The 25,814-nt window shown below is 48.3% G+C and overlaps 1 protein-coding gene and 1 non-coding gene across 2 annotated transcripts; both read left to right on the top strand.

The window, feature by feature from the left end:
* Positions 1-858: 858 nt before the first annotated feature.
* Positions 859-4,243, top strand: LOC130038941 (E3 ubiquitin-protein ligase RNF19A-like). Its single transcript, XM_056130755.1, is given in 3 exon segments — positions 859-1,970; positions 1,972-2,867; positions 2,870-4,243. Coding segments are annotated over 3 exon segments (2,511 nt in total). The 5' UTR covers positions 859-951; the 3' UTR covers positions 3,466-4,243.
* A 3,936-nt stretch (positions 4,244-8,179) lies between these two features.
* LOC130039002 (U1 spliceosomal RNA) lies at positions 8,180-8,343 on the top strand. Its single transcript, XR_008794810.1, has one exon. It is a non-coding gene; the product is annotated as a U1 spliceosomal RNA (small nuclear RNA).
* The last annotated feature ends 17,471 nt before the right edge of the window (positions 8,344-25,814 follow it).

The raw sequence follows: 25,814 nt of genomic DNA, 5'->3' as shown, positions 1-25,814 counted from the left end.
TGATGTCCAAACTACAACATCCAAACTTAAAAATGAGCCTGTCAGGAGCATGGGGGTTGGGAGGGTAAATTGGGACATGGCGGAGGGAAGTTGACATTCCTTGGTTTTGGAATATTGTATGCCTGAAACTCAATTATGAATAATGTTATAAGCCACGGTGCCTTAATAATAAATTGAAAAAAAGGAAAAGGAAAAGAAAAGCCCCAGAATCTGCCTTAACATGTGGATGTCCAGTGTGTAGCTTCAGTAGCTCACACTTGTATATGGTCTTAGTTCTCTCCAGAATGCCCTTAGTTCTTCTGGAAGTCAGAGCACAGGGGAGATCAGAAGTTGTATTTAAAACTATATCAATTTATGATATTTTCTTCTGAATATAAAAGTAGTTAAAGCATTGAGACTCTTTGAGACTAGCCAATTCAAATATTTTCTGATTCCTTACCTATGCACAAAAAGAAACAAAGCGTCACATGAATCACGATGTAGGTATTTCATAGGGACCAAAAAAAAAAAAATTCCCGAGCATTAAATAGTCCTGAGAGCTTCAACCATTGTTTTCACAGCTTGATTTAGGGAAGACAAAAGTCATAGCCTGCAGGGGGCCAGCGGGGCCGCGGGCGGGGGAGGATGGCTGTGGCGGCGCCACTTCCCGGGAACAACCGTCAAGACGCCGCCGCCGCCGCCGCCGCCGCGGAGGAGTCGGTCCGGGAGACGCGAGGGACCCTGCCTGGGCGTCGGCCGCGCCGCAGCCGCGAGGCGCCTCGGCGGGGCTGCGGGAACCTACCCCGGACTGGCTGGGGCTCGGCAGCCGCCCGCAGGACAGGGGCCTAGTCGCGCCGCCGCCTCGGCCGCCCGGACGAGCTGGAGAACATCTATAATAGTCTTCTGAACATCAAACTTTTTCAAGGATTTCTGAGGGAACCAAATATTTACTTACATCATGACTTAATCTGAATGCAAGAACAAGAAATCGGTCTTATCTTTCAATATAATGAAGGGCTGTGTATAAACACGGACCCTGACTCAATTCTAATGAATATTTTAGACATGAGTTTACATCGACAAATGGGTTCCGATCGAGATCTTCAGTCTTCTGCTTCGTCAGTGAGCTTGCCTTCTGTCAAAAAGGCACCTAAGAAAAGAAGGATTTCAATAGGCTCTCTGTTTCGGAGGAAAAAGGATAACAAACGTAAATCAAGGGAGCTAAATGGCGGGGTGGATGGAATTGCGAGTATCGAAAGCATACATTCTGAAATGTGTGCTGATAAGAACTCCGTTTTCTCTACAAATACCTCCTCTGACAATGGGTTGTCTTCCATCAGCAAACAAGTTGGAGACTTCATAGAGTGCCCTTTGTGCCTTTTGCGGCATTCTAAGGACAGATTTCCTGAGATTATGACTTGCCACCATAGATCTTGTGTGGATTGCTCACGACAGTATCTAAGGATTGAAATCTCTGAAAGCAGAGTTAATATCAGCTGCCCAGAATGTACTGAACGCTTTAATCCCCACGATATTCGCTTAATATTAAGTGATGATGTCTTGATGGAAAAATATGAAGAATTTATGCTTAGACGGTGGCTTGTGGCAGATCCTGATTGTAGGTGGTGTCCAGCTCCAGACTGTGGGTATGCTGTGATAGCGTTCGGATGTGCGAGCTGTCCCAAATTAACCTGTGGGCGCGAAGGCTGTGGCACTGAGTTTTGCTACCACTGTAAACAGATTTGGCACCCCAACCAGACCTGCGATGCTGCTCGGCAAGAGAGAGCCCAGAGTTTACGTCTCCGGACTATTCGCTCTTCGTCCATCAGTTACAGTCAGGAGTCTGCTGCGGCAGCTGATGATATCAAACCATGTCCACGCTGCGCCGCTTACATAATAAAGATGAACGATGGCAGCTGTAATCACATGACTTGTGCCGTCTGCGGTTGTGAATTTTGTTGGTTGTGCATGAAAGAAATCTCAGATTTGCATTCTAAGTCCATCAGGATGTACTTTCTGGGGGAAGAAACCTTGGAGCAGAAAGAAGAAGATATTGTGGCAGCTGGGAACCCTTGTTGGCGCTCCCGTAGGAATTGCTTTAATCGCTGGCATTCCTATCCCTGCAATGATCATTGGCATTCCTGTGTATGTGGGCCGGAAGATTCATAATCGATATGAAGGCAAGGATATTTCCAAGCACAAACGGAATTTGGCCATAGCTGGTGGCGTGACATTGTCTGTAATTGTATCTCCAGTTGTCGCTGCAGTGACTGTAGGTATCGGTGTCCCTATTATGTTAGCTTATGTTTATGGCGTCGTTCCAATTTCTCTCTGTCGAAGTGGAGGTTGTGGAGTCTCAGCAGGCAATGGGAAAGGAGTCAGGATTGAATTTGATGATGAAAATGATATCAATGTTGGTGGAACTAACACAGCTGTAGATACAACTTCCGTAGCAGAAGCAAGACACAACCCGAGCATAGGGGAGGGGAGTGTCGGTGGTCTCACTGGCAGCCTGAGCGCCAGTGGGAGCCACATGGACCGCATTGGGGCCATCCGTGACAACCTGAGTGAAACGGCCAGCACCATGGCCCTAGCCGGGGCCAGCATCACAGGCAGTCTGTCTGGAAGTGCCATGGTGAACTGCTTCAACAGGTTGGAGGTGCAAGCAGACGTACAGAAAGAACGTTCTAGTCTAAGTGGAGAATCTGGCACTGTCAGCCTGGGGACAGTTAGTGATAATGCCAGCACCAAAGCAATGGCAGGATCCATTCTGAATTCCTACATCCCTTTGGACAAAGACGGCAGCAGTGTGGAGGTGCAAGTGGACATTGAGTCCAAGCCGTCCAAGTTCAGGCACAGCAGCGGGAGCAGCAGCGTGGAGGACGGCAGTGGTCCCGGAGTCATGCGGCCGGCTCCGCCAGCGGCCTGCCTGAGGGGAAGTCCGGCGCCCCCAAGTGGTCCAAAGAAGCTCCGGCGGGAAAGAAGCCCAAAAGTGGCAAACTGAGGAAGAAGAGCACCATGAAGATAAACGAGACCCGCGAGGACATGGACGCGCAGCTGCTCGAGCAGCAGAGCACGAACTCCAGTGAGTTTGAGGCGCCGTCCCTCAGCGACAGCGTGCCCTCCGTGGCCGAGTCCCACTCGAGCCATTTTTCTGAGTTCAGCTGCTCTGACCTGGAAAGCATGAAAACGTCCTGTAGCCACGGGTCCAGTGACTACCATGCTCGCTTTGCCACCGTCAGCATTCTTCCCGAGGTGGAGAACGACCGACTGGAAAACTCCCCACACCAGTGTAGCATTTCTGTGCTCACCAAGACGGCCTCGTGTCCAGACGGCCCACAGTCGGCTCACAGTGCTGAGGAGCACGGCAGCAGCGGGATGAAACCCAAGGTGGACTTGTACTTTGGGGATGAACTCAAAGAAACCAATAACAACCACTCACACCAGACAGTGGAGTTAAAAGTTGCAATTCAGACTGAAATCTAGGCCTCTAAATGCTGCAAAAATCATTACCACTGAACAACCTTGTTCGGGGCTCGTCGAACTATATGTGACAACTCTTAAGTTTTAAGTTACCAGCAAATGCCGGGTTACATGATGCTCATGCAGATCCTTTTTCTGTGTTCAGCAAAGCATTGTCTTTCACGTGGATCTTAAATTACCTGACCCTGAAAAGAAGGCTTTAAAAATGTACTCTTGTAAGGACAAAAGATCTGCAAAGAAGTTCTATGTTTTGTGAATTTGCCACAAAGCATTGCTTGAAGCACATACTTGTATATTTAGATAGAATTTGGCTTAATTTATACTCCATATAAAATACTAATGCAGCATTCTGGTGGAGAAAACTTGAGACTTAGGGAGAAGTGGTTAGTGACATTTTATTGAAACCACTATAGGTACTGTTTATAGGATACTTGCCAGGTTACCCTCAGTATATGATATTCTTTGTAATGTTTCTATAACTCAGCATAAAATTCATTTCTTCATACATGTGGATATATAAAGCTTCGCAGCCCATTTGCTACCATTTGGATACTTGGACACTTTGAGCAAGATTGTGGCAGTTTTTGCACAACTTTGAAATAGAAATATCTGGTACTCTATTTATCTTGTGTGTGGTTGATGCCATCAGTAGAAGAAAAGTATAAAAGTAAGTAGTGAAGTATATTGACAGCACCAAATGAGATACATAAAACTGCAAAATAAAATTTCATTTGTAAGTATTACAGAAAAAACACCTTCCACTAAGGGGCCTCTCTGCCCCGTTGATCCTCGGTGCCTTTGAATAGACTGGATTTTAAGGGCCCAGTTGCTTGAGAATTTTGCTGTATTGTTTTCCATAGTGTCCTCTATAGCACCTTGATTATGTAAAAAAATACAGGATAAACATAAGTATGATTAATAACAATGCTGAAAACAGTGTTAGCCTACCAAAGACACACTCAGGCTTTTGTGACTATCTTTACATAACCTCATTTTTTAATATATGCGTACCTTTCCCAATCATGAAGTCAGAGCTTTGTGTCGAGCTTAGATCAATTGCTAAGGAGGGTCCACATAGGGCTGGCTTTCTTTGCTTTTGCTTTTGTTTATGGAAGACGTTTAGCTGACATAAGCAGAAGTTGGCCAAAATACTGCCTGTACTGTTAATTTCCTGTATAATTTCTCTTAAATAAAACAGGTTAACCTCAATTACAGCAGTGAAAACTTTCCATCTTACGTGTTTTTTTATAAGTGTTATCATGATGGTGCTACTGAGCATTTTTTTTTAATAAAAAATGCCATGGGCTGCAGTCTTCTTAATCACTTTTTCTTACAGGTTCACCCAGCTTAGAACACTAGTGCCAGTTATTTTATTTGATTATGCTTATCGTATTTATATATTTGTTTGCATTCCAATTTTGTTCAGTAGTGAGTGTGTAAATTGCATACATGAACTAAATGTAAATACTGATGTATTGCTGCAAAAAAAAAGTCATAGCCTGCAGAATCTTGCCTCCTTTACTTGTTTGTTTTTTTTTTTGTGCTACACTCTGTGGTGCTCAAGTCTTACTCCAGGCTCTGCACTCAGAGATCACTCCTTGCAGATTTCAGGGACCATATGGGGTGCCAAGAATTGAACCTGGACCTGCTACATGCAAGGAAAATGCCCTATCCACTGTACTATCTCTCTGCCTCCATCTTGCCTCCTCTTGTTTGCACCAACTAGCATTAAATAGCAATTCCCTCCATGTACTTGCCTGAATTTCTAATTCCAGTCAGTGTGATTTGTTTAGGTTCTGGGGAGGGATATGACAAAAGCAATGAGCAAATCAGGAACAGAAATGATCAGAAACTTTCCAGATCTTAGGGGAAGATCAGGTAGACCAAACTGATGACACCATAGGAGAAACCATCAGCTCCCTAAGGAAACCAACTCAAACCATCCTAGGTGAGCAATGGAAGATAGTCCTTAGGGGACCACTCTTCTAGACACTATAAATCTTAACTTGAAAAGCCCCTGAGTGTATCAGAGATAATAAGGACAAACAGCAGGGGCCTGATAAGATATAGCCCAGGTATATGCTACTTATGAGGTATAGCCCAGGGTTGACTACTTAAGCTCAGAACCTGCAGATTTCTGCCTCTCATGACAATGTGCACTTGAGTCTCCCGGGAACCTAGTAAATGCAGATTCGAATTCAACAGGTCCAGGATAAGACTCGAGATTCTGCATTTCTAACAAGCATCCTGGACACCCCCTTTGACAGCACAATTTGAGAACTGTACTTCTTAAATATAAGTTTGCAAAATAATCTCTTGAAAACCTCATAAAAACACAGATTTCTGTTTCCTGTCTGTAGGGACATGTTTCCCAGCTAAGACCCAATGTGCATTTTAACAACTCCCAAGTGATTTTGTTGCTGCCTGGCGTCAGTAGGAAGTATCTAGTTAACTTTTGAACAGACTTTCCTAAGATGTCTTTACTTCCCCCATTAATAGCCTCCTTTTAAAAAAGCAAATTGCTAACTGAACAACTACATGCAAAAACGTGGGCTCAGATCTCTGCCTAACACCATGTACAAAAGTAAGATCAAAATGGATTAAAGACCTCAACATTAGACTGGAATCCATAAGGTACATTGAAGACAAAGTTGGCAAAACCCTCCATGACATTGAAGCTAATGGTATCTTCAAAGATGACACACCACTGACCAAGCAAGTGAAAACAGAGATAGACAAATGGGACTATCTTAAACTAAGAAGCTTCTGCACCTCCAAAGAAACAGTGACCAAATTACAAAGACAGTCTACAGAATGGGAAAGGATATTCACCGAATACACATCCAACAAGGGGTTGATATCAAGGATATACAAAGTACTGGTTGAACTCCACAAGAAGAAAACATCCAACCCCATCAAAAAATGGGTCAACGAAATGAACAGAAACTTTCTCAAAGAATAAATCCAAATGGCTAAAAGGCATATGAGAAAATGCTCTACATCATTAATCATCAGAGAGATGCAGATCAAAACAACAATGAGATATCATTTCACACCACAGAGACTGGCCCACATCCAAAAGAACAAAAGCAACCAGTGTTGGCGCAGATGTGGTGAGAAAGGGACCCTCCTTCACTGCTGGTGGGAATGCCGACTGGTTCAGCTCTTTTGGAAAACAGTATGGACAATTCTCAAAAAATTAGAAATTGAGCTCCCTTTTGACCCAGCAATACCACACCTGGGGATATACCCCAGAGAGGCAAAAAAGTATAGTTGAAGTGACATCTGCACTTGTTTGTTCATTGCAGCACTCTTTACAATAGCCAGAATCTGGAAAACACCTGAGTGCCCGAGAACAGATGACTGGTTAAAGAAACTTTGGTACATTTACACAATGGAGTACTATGTAGCTGTTAGAAAAGAGGAAGTCATAAAATTTACATACAAGTGGTACTACATGGAAAGTATCATGGTAAGCGAAATGACTCAGAAAGGGACAGACATAGAAAGATTGCATTCATCTGGGGAACATAAAGTAACAAAATAGGAGACTAACACCCAAGAATAGCTGAGATAAATACCAGGAGGTTTACTTCATGGCTTGGAGGCCAGCCGCATACTCTAGGGATAAAGGCAGCTCAGATAAAGAAGGGAGCACCAAATAAAGGGTGTTGGGAAGATTTGCCCAGGATGGGAGATGCATGCTGAAAGTAGACTATAAACGGGACATGATTGCCACTCAATTCCTCTTTTGCAAAGGACAGCACCCAAAAGGAGAGAGAGAACAAAAGGGAGTGCCCTGCCACAGAGGCAGGGTGGGATGGGGGAATGAGGGGTGGGAGGGTTACTGGGATTCGTGGTGGTGGAGAACGGGCACTGGTGGAAAGATGGGTACTTGATCATTGTATAACTGAAACCCAAGCACAAAAATTTGTAAGTCTACAACTGTACCTCATGGTGTTTCACTAATAAAAAAAAAAAATAAAAGCAAATTGCTGAACACCAAAAGATCAAAGATGCTATTAGGTCTTTCCCTTGAAGAATATTGCATACCAGATTTGCAGAATATCACAGGGAATCTGGTTTTATTTTTGTTTTAGTTTTGCTTAGATTAAAGACTAGAAAAAAAAAATACAATAAAGACCAGAAGTGAGATTGAGTTCAGGAAACAACGCTACCTGAAGTGGTACTAACTAGGTACTGCTGAGCCATCCTATGTATGGCTGAGTGTGAACCAAAAAAAAAAAAAAAATTTTTTTTTTTTTTTAGTAAATTAAAGTTTCTGCGGGACTAGAATTTATAACAGGACTAGAAAGTACCGGAGAGAGTACAGTCCTAATCCAAAGCTGGTAGGCCCTTCAACGTCAGGACATCACCGGTGTCCAATAGCTCCCTCCAGTCCCTACGACATAGGCGGGTCTAGGAGACCGCTCTCAGATTCTGTGTCTTTGCGCTGAAAAGACTGGAAGCCCAGGACTTCCGTAGAGGGCGTGTCGTATGCAGATGAAGATAGCGCAGAGGCCCCTGGTCCTGAACCATGGGCATGCTGTGACCTCGACTGGAAATAAAAGTGTTAATTTCTGGCCGTTAGAGATTTTAGCGAGGGTCGTGAATGTCACGGTGTGAGGAGAGCATGTGGAGGACACGCGTGCTAAGTGGGCATATGTGTAAAGGGAGGTGGTGTTGGAGGTGAGGTGTGCGGCGGGCATTAGAACTCATACTTACCTGGCAGGGGAGACACCATGATCACGTAGGTGGTTTTCCCAGGGCGAGGCTTATCCATTGCACTCCGGATGTGCTGACCCCTGCGATTTCCTCAAATGTGGGAAACTCGACTGCATAATTTGTGGTAGTGGGGGACTGCGTTCGCGCTCTCCCCTGGTAATTTGGTTTGAAAAGAAAGAATAAGTTGATCGTACATGTTTTGCACTACTAAAGAAGTAGTACGAAGCAGATGGCGTAATTCAACGCTTTTATAGCTTGAGAAGCCGTTTACAATACCTGTACTTTTTAATAGCCACAGTGCTTGGAATGTTTGCTTTGGTGCTTATCACTTCTTTTCTGCAAGAATTTTAGCTTTGGGGGACTGGAGCAATAGCAGAGCGGTCACCGCCACGGGTAATTCCAGAGTGCAGAGCCAGGAGTGATCCAATAAACCAAAAAACATAAAAACCAAAAAAAAAAATTAGTTTTTTTCCAATAATTGAGTTTTTATTTAATTTAGGAGCCACGCCCAGCTGTGCTTAGAACACTGTATGGGGTGCCCAGGGTGCAGCACTTCAGGAATTATGCCTGGTGGTGCTCAGAGGATCATATATGGCTTGCCTTGGGATCAAACCCCAGGTCAGCTGCATACAAGGCAAATGCCCCTCCTGTTGTGCTATACTCACTGGGCCCCAGAGAAAAGAGATAAATATAAATGGCCCTAGGAAAAAAATGTATGATGCTGCTCCGTGTATGTATGTTTGTTTTTGATCTTATACATCTTTTTAATGGGAAGATTATTTTTATCTGTGACATTTTTAGTGTTATGGGGACAAAGGAGAAAGGTAATGGTGAGACCCAGCCATGCCAGGAAATGAGTCCTGGACCAATAAATGGTAAAAAGAATTTTAGGGATTCCCTGAAAAAAAAGTGCGAAGTTCCCAGGAGAGAGTTTTGAAGGCAGCTCCTGTTGGTCAGTTCCCACAAACCATCTGAAGCACAAGCTCTCAAGAGCCCTTTGAAGGACCTTTGCTTTTGTTTATTCTTTGATTTCTCCTTTGAAGGGCTGAGATAAATTCAAACTCCATTTTGACAGAATTGGAAAAGACCGGAAACACGAGAACACGAGAACACAGTGACAGAAACTGCCCATTTGTGTATGTGAGCAGAATGGCCCTGTGGTCTGGCTCCCAGCATCCCTTGGCCCTGCAGGTCCGAGGGAAAGGACCGAATCCAATAGATATCATAACCCGAGTGTGTCACTGTTGGGCCAGTCTGTGTTCAACAGGGGTCAGGGAGGCATCTTTTCTTTTCAAAACAAAGCAGTCAGAGGCTTCTAGATGGACCGCCAGGGCGTTAAAAATCTGCATATTTTCAGCAATCCACCCCTCACTCCCCACCGCCCCCATGTTTTTTTAAAAAAAATAATAATAATAAGCCTTAGTTTCTTTTGTTTTTAATTTTCTTCAACATGTTAACCCGGCAAGCTACTGAGAGTATCTCGCCTGCACACAATGGAGACATTACTGGGCCCGCTGGAGCGAGTCGATGAACAATGGGAGGACAGTGCTACATTGCAGTGCTAAAGACAAGTAAATGACACTCAGGTACAGAAATGGGGGAATGGGGGGCATGGCTGGGGGCAGAGGGGGTCACTCCTGAGCACAAAGCCAGGAGTAGCACCTGCATACCACCAGACATAGCCTGAAGACAAGAAAATGAAATAAAGAGCAGCTATCTGGTAATTTTCTTCCCTCCTACACCCTCCCAAGTCTAGAGTAGAGCTCGTTTCAGCAGCCTCTGTAAGATGTGGTGCCGACCAACTGCATGATGCTCAGCCTTTGTCCAGGTGCTGGATGCCAGTTGCCAGTGAAGTGTGCATGGAAGAGTCCATACAGTGTGGGTCAGATATATATATATATATATATATATATATATATATATATATATATATGTAGAGAGAGAGAATTGTGTAGAGAAAGTTTTCAGAACAGGAAAAATCATGCAAATGAGACACAAGGTGTTTGAAACCGTTTTTTTTTTTTTCGTTTTCTGCAACTTTTGCATTTAATGGTTCAAGTTGTAACGTATTTACTTTCTCTCGGAGAATTTTTCATTTCTTCATGTGGTTGGTGAAACCAGCATCTATAGGTTGGTGTCATTATTGCTGGTAGATGGCATGGCTGCCACATAGAGGAGCTTGTCCTTGCTCGCAGACCCACTGGCCTCGGGTCACCTGCACATGGAATCCATGACTGCTTCTGTTTTCTCTGCTTGCACACAGACGTTGAAAGTTGAGCTGTGCTTTGATATCCAGAAAACTGGCACTCTGTGTGGACTCACAGCCTGGTTTAGTGTTCACTTTCAGAACCTGGAGGAGGATGAGCCATAGCTGGTGCTGAGCACAGGACCCTTTCACGTGTGAGTGTGACGTGGGGTGGAGGAGATGCTCCACTGCTTCACAGGGGCTCAGGGTGTCCCAGAAAGAGGATGGCGGGGCTGGAGCAACTGTACAATGGGTAGGACTTTTGCTTTGCATGTAGCCAACTTGGGTTCAATCCCTGTCATCCCATATGGTCCCCAGAACACCTCCAGGAGCAATTCCTGAGTGCAGAGCCAGGAGCCCTCCCTGAACATTGCCGGGTGTGACTCAAAAAATAATAAATAAACAGAAGGAGGGTGATAAGCCTGGTGTGCAGCCATGGATGAAACCAGGGGATGGTTCCTGGGAGGGCTGTCTATCAAGGGACACTGGGCAGGGCTGTGTACGTGAGGGTCATGGGGCAAGACTGCCTGTGAGGGGGTACAGGGCAGAACTGTCTGTGTGAGGGGCTACAGGGCAGGGTTGTGTGAGGGGTCATGGTGCAGAGCTGTATGAGTGGGCATAAGGCAGGACTGTGTGTGTGAGAGCATGGAGCAGGGCTGTCTGTGAGGGCGTAGGGGCAGGGCTGTTTGTGGGAGCCTTCTGGACAGGACTGCGAGGGGGTATGGGACAGAGCTGTGTGTTGTAGGTATAGGGCCGGGCTGTGTTGGGCTAGATGGGATCTCATGTTCCAGTACTTGTTCCTCAGTGCTCCTGGGCAGGGGTGAGAAGCTTGGGAGTAGGAGAACCAACCTTGGTTTTTTCATTTGCTTGAACACTGACGTGGGGCGTTTGCCTTGCACACAGCCAACATTGCCGACCCAAGTTCGATTCCTCCGCCCCTCTTGGAGAGTCCGGCAAGCTACCGAGAGTATCTCGTCCACACGGCAGAGTCTGGCAAGCTATCCGTGATGTATTCGATATGCCAAACACAGTAACAACAGTCTCCAATGGAGACGTTACTGGGCCCGCTCGAGCAAATCGATGAGCAATGGGAGGACAGTGAACACTGCCAAAACTTTTCCTGCTCTTACTCAGAGACGTCAGCAGGTTGTAGGTGCTTCTGTCAGACTCGCCTGTGGGGGTGCGGAAGGGGGCAAATGCTGTGAGACAGACTTCTCTTGGGGGTGATGCTCTGTGGCTACATACTGGTGCATGTGGGGGAGCATGGCCATGTCAGTACCAGGCATAATAAATACTGGGAAGTCCAACAAGCCTTATGCTGGACATGGTGCTGTAGACACTCCACCTGCACCAGTCTCTGCTGCTGGGCGAGAGCGGTGAGGCTCCATCTAGGGGCCATTCAGCTGAGTTCTGTGTGTCTGACTGCCAGAAGGGCCAGACTTGGCAAGGGGTCGGGGCAGTGTAGAAGGAGAGGGGGGTCCCATTCCCACTTCACAACTGCTCGGCAAGTTCACGAGGGCCAATATCTTGGTCCTTAAAAAAGCATGACTGGAGGCTGGACAGGCAGAACGGGGATCGAGACACTTACCCGCAGGGGGTCCTGGCTCTGTCCCTAGCACTGCCCAGGGTGTCTGGAGTACCCGCAGGGTGGCCTGGCCTGTCATCAGGCCGCCCCACACGTGGTTGGAGAGGCTGCAGCCGAGGCTGGGGCCCGAACAGCCCAAGACAACAACACAGGCAAAGTGTTTCGGACGCCACATAGGACAGCGGGGCTCAGAGGCCGCCTCCAAAACCTGAGTCCCCACCAGAAGTCCTGGACCCCCAGACCGGGATAAAATGGTTGGGGGGAGGTGTCAGCTGAGAGGACCAGAGACCTAACGAAGTGGGGTGACACAGACTTTCTCATTCAAACAGCAGTGCTTCACACACCTGTGACGTCCACACTGGCTCTGCAAGGCACCAATGGCTTCTGTGACAAGCGCCCTGGTGATCCGGAAGACATGGGCAGAGCCCTTGGCATGGCATCCGCCCTCGGTGACCACTGTCCTGTGCCACGTGTCTCTTGACACAAACTGGCAGAGACATACTAGCTTCGGGCCTACAAAAGTCAGGCCCTGCTCATGTTTTGGATCACTCTGTACGTTGTCCCCTCTGGGTGTAGAATTACTTGTAAATCGTTAGGAATGTGGCATTTGAATTCTACCTTCTACTTTGATGCCCTTTCCCCCATTTTAAAACTTTCTGCAATGAGTATCATTGTTGATGAAATGAGCTGATGTTCCTCACCTCGCCATGAGTCCCTCTGAGCCCTAAGCGGACAATGCTCTTGCTCAGGGCTCGTTTTGCGCAGACTCCTATGGACATGTAACTGTCCTGTCAGGGACGGATGCCCCACACTGCAGTAACGGAGCCCGGATGGACATAGACACAGGCTTGACAAGCTCCAAAGTAACATGGAACGAAACAGTAAGAGATCTTTCCTAGTAAAGTCTTTTGATTTTTATAACTTAATACTTCTATGTTTTTATATTCATATTCAAATGAGTTTTGGGGGCAGAGAGATAATAGGCTTACTATCTCTTACTATCTTACAATTTCTTACAAGATAGGGCACTTATGTTGCCACATGGCTGACCCAGATTCAATCCCAGGCCCCATCAGGCATGGTCTCTGAGTACAGAGCTAGGAGTAAGGCCGGAGCACTGCTGGGTGTGGATTAACCCCTTCCATAAAAATAAGTTTTGAAAGGTAAAGTTATTTTAAATTAAAAAATAGCAAAGGAAGGGAAAAAATGGCAATAAAAATCCTGAAGAAAAATGGCAACAAATTTCACCAAAGTAGAAATCATGACAAGGAGCTTTTTCTGCCACAATGCCATGATGGGAGTGGGAAGAGAGAAGAGAGAAAGAGAGAGGGGGAGAGAGAGAGAGAGAGGAAGAGAGGTATAATAGAGGGAGAGAGCAGGGAAAAGCTCCCATATTTGGGACTCAGTATATGCATGCTGCTTCCTGTGATGCTCCGTCAACCAAAAGGAAGGGAAATCCATGCTGGGCTAGAGAAAGGACAGAGGATGGTTCTGGCCTAGACTGGGCTCAGCTGGGCTCGATCCTTGGTACCACATATGGTCCTGCGAGCCCCACAAGGGGTAATCCTTGAAAGCAGAGTCAGGAGTAAGACCTAGCACTGCCAGTGTGCCAAACACACACACACACACACACACACACACACACACACACACACACACACACACACGATCAAATAAAATGATGCAAAGAACTTCTGTCAAGTTTCAACATCCATTCATGACAATTCTCAACAAAATAGGACTAACAGGCACACACCTAAAACCAGTAATGGTCATCCGCAACACCACAGCCAGCACACCCACTGAGATGCCCACGTTCCTCACTCTCTCCCAAGAGTTTTGGAAGTCCTCACCGAAGCAGTCAGGAAAACAATAATCAAATGGATCCAAATTGGAAAAGATGAAGTGGAACTCTTTGTGGATGGCATGAAAATTTATGTAGAAAAACCTACAGACTCCACCAGAAAATGACTTAGAAACAAGAAGCTGGGGCTAGAGAGATGGTACAGCAGGGAGGCCGCTTGCCTTGCAGTAAATACTTTAAGAGTCAATTTGGTTGGGGCCCGAGCCATAGTACAGCGGGTAGGGCGTTTGCCTTGCATGCAGCCAACCCGGGTTCAATCCCCAGCATCCCAGAAGGTCTCCCCAGCACCACCAGCAGTAATTCCTGAGTGCAGAACCAGGAGTAACCACTGTGCATCGCCAAGTGTGACCCAAAAAGAAAGAAAAAAAAAAGAATCAACTTGGCAAATGATCTGAAAGATGATCACACTGAAATGTTTAACTCACTCTGGAAGAGAGATTATGCCTCCTGTGAGTGGGAAAAGGCTTCCTGTTCCTGGGCTGGAAGATTCTCAGGCTCAGAAGGACGTGCACAGCTTCGAGGCAGTGCCCACAGGATTCCAGAAGACTTTCTTTGAAGGCTTGAAATAAGCTTTCCAAAAACTTATATGGAATCATAAAGCTACCCAGACAGCCAAATTTATCCTGAGAAAAAGAAGATGGGAAGGATTACATTTCCCGAGCTTCAAGCAGTGAGCTCCAGTAAGGACACAGCGGGAACAGAGTTGAGACCAGTAGCAGGCAGCAGCATTGCATCCAGGACAGAGGAGCCGGGAGAGGCACTCCACAAGTGTCAATGGGGAAACTGAGGAAGAAAAGGAGCCTGCACCTGTCTTACTCCAGGTGAGAATGTCCAGGGTGAATGAAAGACTTCCAGCTTAGAATAGAATCTGGAAACTTTACTGAGGGGACCAGATCTCATCAGGAACTGGGTCTCGGATGCACTCTGTGATTTGGTCATAGAGACCACAACACCAAAAAGAAACAAATGGCACACATCAACTAAGAAGTTTTTACATGACAGAAGAAATTCAAGCTGATAGAAAAAAAATTAATCCTGAGGGGAAGAGGACCTTTGCACATAATACATTGGATTAAATACCCAAGATATCTTTTTTTTTTTTTTTGCACACCCAGCGATGTTCAGGGTTTACTCCTGGCTCTGCACTCAGGAATTTTTCCTGCCATGCTTAGGGGATCATAAGGAATGTTGGGGATTGACCTCGGGTAGGCCACGTGCAAGAAAAACGTCCTACTTGCTGTACTATTGCTCTGGCCCCCATGTTTTTATACAAAGCACTTGCAAAGGTCAACAAAAATAACAACCAAAACCACACACACACACACACACACACACACACACACACACACGCCTCTCCCTGTTCCTGGAGTAGGAAAGTGGCCCGTGGAGCTGCAATAGGGGCCAGGAACCACTAGGGGGCAGCACAGCCCGTGGCACTGCCGGCTCTCTGGTGCAGAGGACATCCCCACCCTACTAGGATCAGTGAGGCCACGCCCTTCTCACTGCGCCACCTGCCAGGCTTCCCAGGTCTAGGCTCTACACATATATAGGTTGTGCATACCCCCCAAATAGACACGCCTGACAGGCAGCTCATTCCCCTGACACTCTGCCTACATGTGCTCCCAACATGCTCTACACGCATGGTTCCTGCACGTGCTCCCACTCGCACCAACTCCCAGGCTAGGGTCCACTTCTGGGTCAGATCTGCTGGACAGGGACAGGACATGATCTCAGGACCACTCAGGACCAGACACACCAGAGGTCTTTCTGCCTGAGGGGGTCCCTGTGGCCTACTTCCTGCTCACATTCCCCACAAGGCAGGCAAAGAGAGCCGTCCTGAGGGGAGGGGTGCCCCGGGCAGTACTGTACCCCGAAGTTCCAAGCTGCCAAACAATCCTGCAAAGACCTTCCTCCTCCAGAGCCATTGAGCGGGCTGGGGTTACCCGAGGAGCACCTGGCTTCTCAGGGGGTCCGGGAACTGTGCTGCAGCATGCAGCCAAGCCTGCAGTTACCAGTTTACCCCTTGCACGGGCCTGTCCATACCCAGAGACAGCAACCCCTACCCCCCACTGAGCCTCTCCAGAAGGAAGACCACACCATGAGATGAGAGGACAGGGACAGGGAGCATCACTGGAGGCCCTGATCTTGTCCCACCAGAGAGCAGCAGTGCTGGAGCGGGGGTGACCCTATAGAGCTGCCCCCACTGGTAGGGGGGCTTCCACTCCTGAAGCAACCATGTGGGCACCAGTGTCACCCTGCATGAGGGGACAGGAGCCAGAGGCCAGTCTCTGGAGACCAATGGGGGACTCCAAGGCATCAGTTGCCAACTCCCAGCAACTCAGGACTGAGTGTTTCATTCCAAATCAGAACCTGGGGTTGGTGTGACAGCACAGAAAGGAGGGCGGTTGCCTGCCACTAGGCCGACCCAGGTTCAGAGGGTCCCCAGAACCCCCTGGAGTGATCCACTAGTGAGGAGACAGGAACCAGTCCTGAGCACCGCCAGGTGTGTCCCTCCCACCAAAAAATTAAGCAAAAAATTATGAAGAGGCATTTGAGATAAATATGACCCATTGGGAGCGTGAGCTTCCCCCCCCCCCAAAAAAAAAAAAAGAACCTCAGGGCTTGTGTGAACATGCCCCTCATTAGAATTCTATAATCCAGCATCTCCATTTTGAATCCCGGCTCTCCTTCCTCCCCGTCTGGCGTCCCTGAGAGACCCAGCGGCCCCTCCCTGCCCATCTCACCCTGGAGTTCCCCCACAATCTCACCTTGGCAGCTGCCAACGTTGTCTTGGATGAGCGCGCCCTCTGCTGGTGAGCATCGGTAATGCGCCCACATGCTCCATCTAGAGCCAGAGCTGGACAGAGGCAAAGCCCTGGCTCTTGAATGACTTAGGGTTGAGATGAAATGAAAAAGAGTTCTAGGATCTCAGCTCGGGCTCCAGAGAAGGAGTAAATTCGATGGCTATAACTCACGTGAGACTTGACAAAAACACCGATTTTAGTGTTGGAACATGATGTGACTGAAAATCATGAACAACTTTGTAACTGTGACTCAATTGAAAATATAAAATGACATTTCTTAAGAGAAAGATTCTTTAAAAAGTACAGTTTCGGTGCCGGAGTGATAGGATAGTGGGTAGGGACAACAGGAATGGAACCTGAGTTGGCCACATGCAAGCCAAGTGCCCTTCCAACTGTGCTATGGTTCCAACTCTTCATCTCCTTTTGTAAACTATATAATTTTTAACTGAATCACTAGATTGTTAAGATACACAGTTACAAAGTCATTCCTGACTGGGTTCCAGCGAAACAATGTTTCAACACCTATTCCTTCGTGTACCAGAAGTGTGCTCCGTTTCCCCCACGCAGCCTAACTTTATGGCAGGTACCTCTCTCTCTCTCTCTCTCTCTCTCTCTCTCTCTCTCTCTCTGCTCTTTGCATCACACTCAGGGATGCTCAGGGATTACTCCTGGCTCTGCACTCAGGGGTTACTCTGGTGGTGCAGAGGGACCATATGGGAGGCCAGAGATGGAACCCAGGTAAGCCGTATGCAAGGCAGATGCCCTACCCCCTATAATAGTGCTCCCTCTCCCTTTCTCTCTCTCTCTCTCTCTCTCTCTCTCTCTCTCTCTCTCTCCTTTAGGCATTGTGGTTTGTCCCTTTATCTCCCTTTTTGTCCACCCTCAGTTCTTGTCCAGAGTGATCACTTCTGGCTATTTTGGCATAGTGTCCCTTTTCTATCCTAACTACCCCCCCCCCCCACCAATGCCAATGGACTCTTATGTGGCATGAGAAAAAGAAGTATTCAGTGGCTGAGCCACGAACCAACTTTTGGGCAAAACCAGCAGACAAATGCAAGGAGGAAGATGACATTCAACGGTAAGTAGGGTCCCCAAGGCAGAAGCAGGATCTCCTTACCCAGGTGGAGCACTGCCAGGAAAGTCAGGGGTGCCTGTGATGAGCGTCGCGCTCCAGGAGCCACATTCCTGGTCAGGCCCCTCTGACCGCTCAGCATCCTTCAAGTCTTTCCCGAGCCTGCTCTGGCCACGTTCCACCCCCCTATTCCCCCGCAACTAGGCCCCTGTGGACAGGCCTCTCTGAGATGAAAGCTCTACCCCGGGTCCCCAAACGTGTTCAGAGGGCTGAGGACAGGCATGGAGGAGTCCTGGATTCCTCCCTGAGCACTGCATGAACCCCCAAGCTCTGCTGGGCACAAATCTTAAATCACGCAGCCTTGAAGAATCCTGAGCATGTCTCATATGCCAAGAACAAGCAATCAAAAAAATCTCACTTCCTATTTGGGTCTGAGACCAATGAATGGACACCATGTCCTATGTAGAGTTCCCAGAGAAGGAGCTACAGAACAGCGGGAAGGGCATTTGCCTTCCAGGTCGCCAACGCAGAATCTATCCATGGCATCCCATACGGTCCCCCAAGCACCATCAAGTGTGATTCCTGAGCACAGAGACAGGAGGAACCCGTGAGAATTACTGGGTGTGACCACAAAGCCTCATCGAAATAAATGCATAAATGAAATCTACCTTCTTCGGTGACAAAGAGATTCTGAGAGTTGTGGGCAGTAGCTACAGAAGCAGAGACTCAGTCTGGCATCATACAAATACTGGTCCTGTGTCTGGCCCCGAGGGCCTCCCAAGGACCACAGATTGGCGTCCTGCATGATGGGGATGGCCTACCCCCGGTTAGAGGTTAGCTGGAGGCCTCCAGGCCAAGCCCAGAGAGGCTTCGTCATGGGCCGCTCCCGGTCCAGAGCTTCACATCTGTCTGGTCCTGAATGTCAGAAGAGGGGGAATTTCCAGGGTCCACTAACTCTCAGTCAAGGGGCTCTGGCCAGCCAGTCAGCACCAGACCCCTGCCCTGTCTCCCTAGCACCCCCAGGAGCCCTTAGGAAAGTAGCATAGCTGAGGTCTGGACTCCACTGCCCCTGATAGCTATGTCTGGCCTGGGGTGATTCCCTGTTGGGACCTGGGCTAGGGGGTTCCCTTTCCACCACGCTGCCAGCCATAAAGCATCCCCAGGCAGCTTTGAGAGCCTGACAACTGGATAGGCACAGGGAGAAGCATTCTGCTGTGTCTGGGGTCACAGGAGAGCAGAGGGAGGGACTTTGGGCTTAGGATGCAGTCCTCCCTCATCTCCCACCTGCACGAATTCAGGTGATTATTTCCACCCCCCCACCCCCACCCCCCCGTGGCCACATCCAGTGGTGCTCAGTGTTTACCCCTGGATCTGCCATCAGATATTACTCAGGGAGGGGGACGAGGGGGTCTTGTGCAAATCCCATGGGTTGCAGGGTGTCCATCTGGGCTGTCTGCCTGAAAGGTAAGTCCCGTCCTGCTGCCCTAGGACTCACCCGGTCACCACTTACCCTGGAGTTTGTTTAGGCTTTTGACCCACACCTGATAGTGCTCAGGGATTACTCCTGGCTCTGTGCTCAGGAGTTACTCCTGGAGGTGCTCAGGGGACCCTATGTTTGCCAATCTGGGCCATCTGTGTGAAAGGCAAGCGTCTCCCTCCCCCACTATTCTATCGCTACCAGCTCTCAATTTACTCCCAAGAATTTTGTCTAGTTAATTTGTGTGTGTGTGTGTGTGTTCTCTTTTTGGGTTTTTTTTTTTATCACACTTGATGGTGCTCAGGATTCCTTGCTCTGTGTTCAGGAATTATTACTCCTGGTGGGCTCTGGGGACCCCATGTGTTGCCAGGGTCTATCTGAGCTGTGTGCATGCATGGCCAACACTCTCCCATTGTACCCCCACTCACTGGCTCACCACCCTCCTCCCAGAGCTTCCTTTCACCTGTTTTTTGTTTGTTTCAGTCATACCTGGTGGTGATTGGGGAAGACTTCTGGCTCTGCACTCAATAATTAATTCCACCTGGCAATGCTCAAGGCCAACTCCTACTCTGCCCTCAAGAATAATTCTTGGTCAGCACCAGGAGGATTACTCCATAGCTTAGAGGCCAGCCGGGCATTCTAGGGGAAAGGGCAGCTCAGATAGAGAAGGGAGCACCAAATAAAGGGTGTTTGGAGGATCCTCCCAGGAGGGGAGATGCATGTTGAAAGTAGACTATGGACTGAACATGTTTGCCACTCAATGCCTCTTTTGCAGACCACAACACCCAAAAGGAGAGAGAGAACACAAGGGATTGCCCTGCCACAGAGGCAGGGGGGATGGGGGTCGGGGGGGATATTATCCATGGTGGTGGAAAATGGGCACTGGTGGAGGGATGGGTATCTGATAATTGTATAATCGAAACCCAAGCACAAAAAATTGTAAATCTACAACTATACCTCATGGTGTTTCACTAATAAAAAAAATGCAAAAAAAAAGAATAATTCTTGGCAGGGCTCTGGGAACCCCATGTGATACTAGGGCTTGAACTGGGCCATCAGTATGTAGGCCAAGCACCCTTCCAGCTATGCTATTGGTCCGAGTCCCTCCACCACCCCTCCCCAACAAAGCTATTTACTTTGGTTTGGGGGCGACACCTGGTGGTACTCAGACCTTACTCCTGGCTCTTTGTGGCTCCAGGGACGCTATGATATGGCAGCGATCACACCTGGGTCAGCTGCATTCTAGGCAAGCACCCTCCTCTCTGTGCTATGGTCCTGGCCCTGATTTTAACAACTCCCACCCCACCCACACAGTTTCTTCACTGATCAAGGCACATTTGGCCCCTGGGCGACAGCCAAGCAGGGATGCTGGCTATTTGGAAACCTCCAAGAATACCCAAACCCTTCCTTCTACCCTAGAAATAAATTTCCCTCCATCTCTTTCTTTGCAGTCCAACACTGCTTTCTGAACTCACATTTGCAAGCAAAGATCAACCTTGGGTCTCTCTGAAGCCTTTTGTATGTGGACCTCAATCTTACCTCTCCCTTGGCAGACGTGTGCCTGTCACCAGAAGTCTGGGCAGGCCGCCACACGTGGGCCTCTCCTCCCCGGCCTGGCCTGCAAACAGCACCTCTTTCACAGCCATGACCACCGCCCTAGCCCACCCCTTCCGATTGCTGTCAGCATCTCTCCTCACAGACATTGGAGGCCCCTGCAGAGCCAGGGATGGAGCTGGCATCCCCCACATCAAAGCAGGCGCCCTGAGCCCTATGTGTCTCTGCGGCCCCCAGATGACACTGGCCGAGGCCTGTAGGTCTAGCCCAAAGCTAGTTCCCCAGGTTGGCCCTCGCCATTCCCTTCCCACCCCTATTTCATGTTCAGGTCTTGGACAGCACAAACAGGCTGACGCCTTGCCGGGACTCGGCTCGGGACTCGGCTCCTTGCCTTTGCACGGACAATTGAAGGTGCCCTAATTTGGCCGATATGTCTCCGGCTACGTGCCACAGTTGCTGGGCCTGCAACCTGTCCCAGGGCAAGTCTCCAGCCCCACTCACCCCCAAATCCATGTCCTGCCACGACCCCCTGATCAATGGCTCTGTTCTCAGGAGAGGGGCAGTTCCCGTTTTCCTGGCATCATTCAAACTGGTTCCATCTGTGCTTGGCCTGCCTGCCTTAATCTTCTCATGCTCCCCGCCCCACCCCTTTCACTGAAACGGACCATTACTAAGACCTCAGTCGAAAGGGTCTGGAGGGAGAAATGCTTTGCCGTGATGACGCCTGAACCCAGCCCAAGTGACTGAAGGAGCTGCCAACCACGTTTTGTGTGGCCATGTTTTCTGTGATTTCTTCCTTTGTATTTTTCAATCAGCTGCAGTGAATCTTCCTAAAACATTGGCTGTGGCTGTTTAATATTATAAAAGAGTACAGCTGCTCCTAACCCTAACCCTAAACCCTAATTGAACCCTAGCCTACCCTTACACTAACCCTAATGCCTAACCCCAACCCTAACCCTAATCCTAACTCTAACCCAAGTCTAACCCTAACCCTAACCCTAACGCTAACCCCAAATGCGAACCATAATCCTAACCCCTAACCCTAATCCTAAACCTATCCCCTAAATCTAACCCTAACCCTAACCCCTAACCCTAACGCTAATCCCTAACCCTAATACTAACCCTAACCCCTAACCCTACATCTAACCCTGACCCTACCCCTACCCCTAGCCCTAACCCCTAACCCTAAACCCTAACCCTGATCCTAACCGTAACCCTAATGCCTAACCCAACCATAAGCCTAACCATATCCCTAACCCTAACCCAAACCTAACCTTAACCCTAACACTACCCCAAAATCCAACCCTGATGCCAACCCTAACCCCAGCCCTAACCCTAACCCTAACCCTAATCCCATAACCCTAACCACCTAACCCTACCCTCAAACCCTAAGGCTAACACTAACCCTAACCAAAACCCTTATCCTAACCCTAACCCACACCCTAAATCTAACCCTAAGCCTACTCCTAACCCTACTGCTACCTCAACACCAAACCTAACCCTAACTCTAACCCCAATCCCAACCTCAACCCCTAACTCTAACCTAACCCTACCCCATACCCTAACTCTAACCTTACACTAACCCAACTCTAACCCAATCCTAACCCTAACCTTAAACCCCTAACCCCTAAACTCAAACCCAAACATAACCCTAACTTTAACACGAACCCTGACCCTGGCACAGGCCCTGACCCTACCTCAGACAATACCCCTGACCCTAACATTGACCCTGACCATACTTTAACCCCCACACCTAACCCCCTAACCCTAACCACTATCCATAAACCTAAACCTAAACCTAACCCCTAACCAAATCCTAACCCTAACCCAACCCTACCCTAACCATAACCCTAAAACCTAATTCAAACCCTAACCCTAAAACCCTAACCTAACCCCCTAACACTAACCACTAACCGTAAACCTAAACCTAAACCTAAACCTAATCCCTAACCAAACCCTAACCTTAACCCAACCCTACCCTGACCATAACCGTAACCCCTAATCCAAACCCTAACCCTAACTCTAACCCTTACCCAAAGCCAACCCTAATCTTAACCCTAAAGATAAACCTAACCACAACCACAACCCTAACCCTTAAACCCAACCTTAACCCCTAAAACCCAACCCTATTCCTAACCATAACCCTCAACCCTAATGCTCTAACCCCGAGGCTAACCCTAACCATAACCTGCACCCTAACCCTAACCTGTGCCCTAAGCCTAAGCCTAACCCTACTCCTACCCCTACCCCAACCCTAACCCAACCCTACTCCTACCCCTACCCCAACCCTAACCCCTAAACTCAACCCCAAACCTAACCCTAACTTTAACCCTAATCCCTAACTTGGACCCTGACCCTGACCCTACCCCTGACCCTGACCATAACCATAACCCTAGCTCTAACCCCCTAACCCCTAACCCCAACACTAACCCTAATCCCTAGCCCTAACCCTAATCCAACCATACCCTGACCCTGAAACTGACCCTGACCCTAAACCTAACTCTAACCTTAAAACCTAACCCTAAACTTAACCCCTAACTCTATCCTTAACCCTAAGCCCCTAACACAAACTCTTACCACCAAACCCTAACTCTAACACCCAAACCCTAACCCAAATTCCCAAACCCTAAGGCCAACCAAAATCTAAACCCTAATGTGAGCCCTAAACCATAACCCAAACCCCCAACCAAAACCCTACCCCAAACCCTATCCCTAAACCCAATCCCTACACCTAAACCTAACCTATTCCTAACCCTAACCCCAACCCCAACCCCAACATCAACCCTAACCCCAACGCCAAACCTAATCCTAACCCCAATCCTAACCCTAACACTAACCCTATCTCTAACCCCAAACCCATCCTAACCCTAACCCCAACCCTAACTCTAACCCTAACCCTAGCCCTAAACCCACCCCCACCGCCACCCCCATCTCCAACCCCAACCCTGGCCCTAACCCTAAGCCCAACCCTAACCCTAACCCTAACCCTAGCCCTAGCCCTAACCCAAACTCCAACCCCAACCTTAACCTTACCCCTATTCCTACCCCTCATCCTCACCCTTACCCTGACCTTCACCCTCACCCTCACCCTAACCCTAAGCCTAAACCTAACCCCAACCCCAACCCCAACCCAACCATAACCCTAACCCCTAATTCTAAACCTAACCCTAATCCCAACTTCAACCCCATCCCAGCCCAACCCAATCCAATCTTAACCCTAACCCTAACCCCAACCCCAACCCCAACCCACTTACATTTGTGGGTTTGTTTGTTTGTTTGTTTGTGAGTGACACCTCGCACTGTTTAGGACTTACTCCTGCCTCTATAATCAGGGATCACTACTATAGGGGCTCAGGAGATCAAATACAGGTCAGCCGGGTGCAAGACAAGCACTTTACTAGCCCTAGCACTTAAAGGTACTATCATTCTGGCCCCACACTTGTGTTTTATATGATATAATTCTAGCAAATTTACCCTCTTGCCCCTACCCAGCCCGTAGTAGTTGCCCGGCGTGCACCCGCCGAGACCGGGAACATGGCGCTCCGAGCGTTGTAGCAGCGGAGAAGGGGGAAGGCACGGCCGCTTCGCTGACAGCCAGCCGCCAGAAATACACGATGGCAAAATGCTTCCACCCCTTGCCAAAATGAACAGTGAGGAAAAATGAAGAACGCTGAAGAACTTGAACAAAAAGTTGCAGAACAGAAATAGCCACACTCCTCTGGAGTCTCATTCCTATAGAACCATCACATAAAAGGTCAGCACAGCTGCCGGCTCGCGACCCTGGGACCTCCATCTTTCCCTGCAGGACCCCAGGTGTCCCCCGAGATGCCTGAAGAGAAGCAGTTTTGAGCGTCTGCCCTGCCCTCTTCACTCCTGACCTGACGGCGGCGCCCATCTCATCTTAATTCCAGGTCAGCACAGCTGCCGGCTCGCGACCCTGGGACCTCCATCTTTCCCTGCAGGACCCCAGGTGTCCCCCGAGATGCCTGAAGAGAAGCAGTTTTGAGCATCTGCCCTGCCCTCTTCACTCCTGACCTGACGGCGGCGCCCATCTCATCCCAAACCCAGGGTTCTGTAGAGGCGTGGCCTCCTCAAAAGTGGGCGTGGCCTCAAAAGTGGGCGTGGCTTAATTTCCGGCGGGTGGCCGCTTATGCGGCCACAGGTTGTTTTCCCACACTAAGGAACCTAGTCTCCACGGAATCTAGTAACCCAACCTACTCAGCAATATGAAGAAACAAAGAAAATCTCCAACACAAGGGGAGAACAACGAAAACAATCTAGACCATTCTGTCAATACAGCTCACCTAAGGGACCTCTCTGACATAGAATTCAGGTACGAAGTCATCAAGATGTTCAATCAACTCAATGAAACAGTCAGAGAGACAGCCAGTAACACCACAGAAAAAATCGACAAATTACGAGAAGAAATGAGGGCAGAAATGTCACGATTAAAAGATTCCATAGATGAAATGAGAAACTCAGTTTCTTCTCTTAAAAATAGAATGACCACAGCTGAAGAGAGAATCAGTGAGCTGGAAGATCAGCTGCAACAAGCCAACACGCAACAACAAACAGTGGCAAGGGACCTCAAAATGGCTCTACAGAGAATCAGAGTCCTAGCAGATGATTCCAAGAGGAACAATATTAGAATCATGGGACTACCTGAACCTCAGGGAAACAATCCCAATGAAAAAAACACTGTCAAACAAATCATTGCTGAAAACTTCCCAGAGCTGCACAATGCAGCCATTCAGGTTCAAGGAGCCCGAAGGGTGCCTGCTAAAAGAGACCCCAACAAAAACACTCCAAGACATATCATACTTAGAATGATCGATACTGCCGATAGAGACACAATACTGCAAGCAGCAAGAGCAAAGAAGGAAATCACATACAAAGGAGCATCCCTTAGATTCACAGCAGACCTATCAGAGGAAACTCTACAAGCCCGAAGGCAGTGGCGAGATATAGTCAAAAAACTCACGGAAATGAATGCTTCCCCAAGAATACTCTACCCAGCTAAACTCTC

The sequence above is a fragment of the Sorex fumeus genome, unplaced genomic scaffold (genome assembly GCF_029834395.1).
Source record: "Sorex fumeus unplaced genomic scaffold, SorFum_2.1 ptg000081l, whole genome shotgun sequence".
NCBI lineage: Eukaryota > Metazoa > Chordata > Mammalia > Eulipotyphla > Soricidae > Sorex > Sorex fumeus.
Note: the sequence above shows the minus strand (reverse complement) of the source record. Positions and strands in the feature narration are given on the sequence as shown.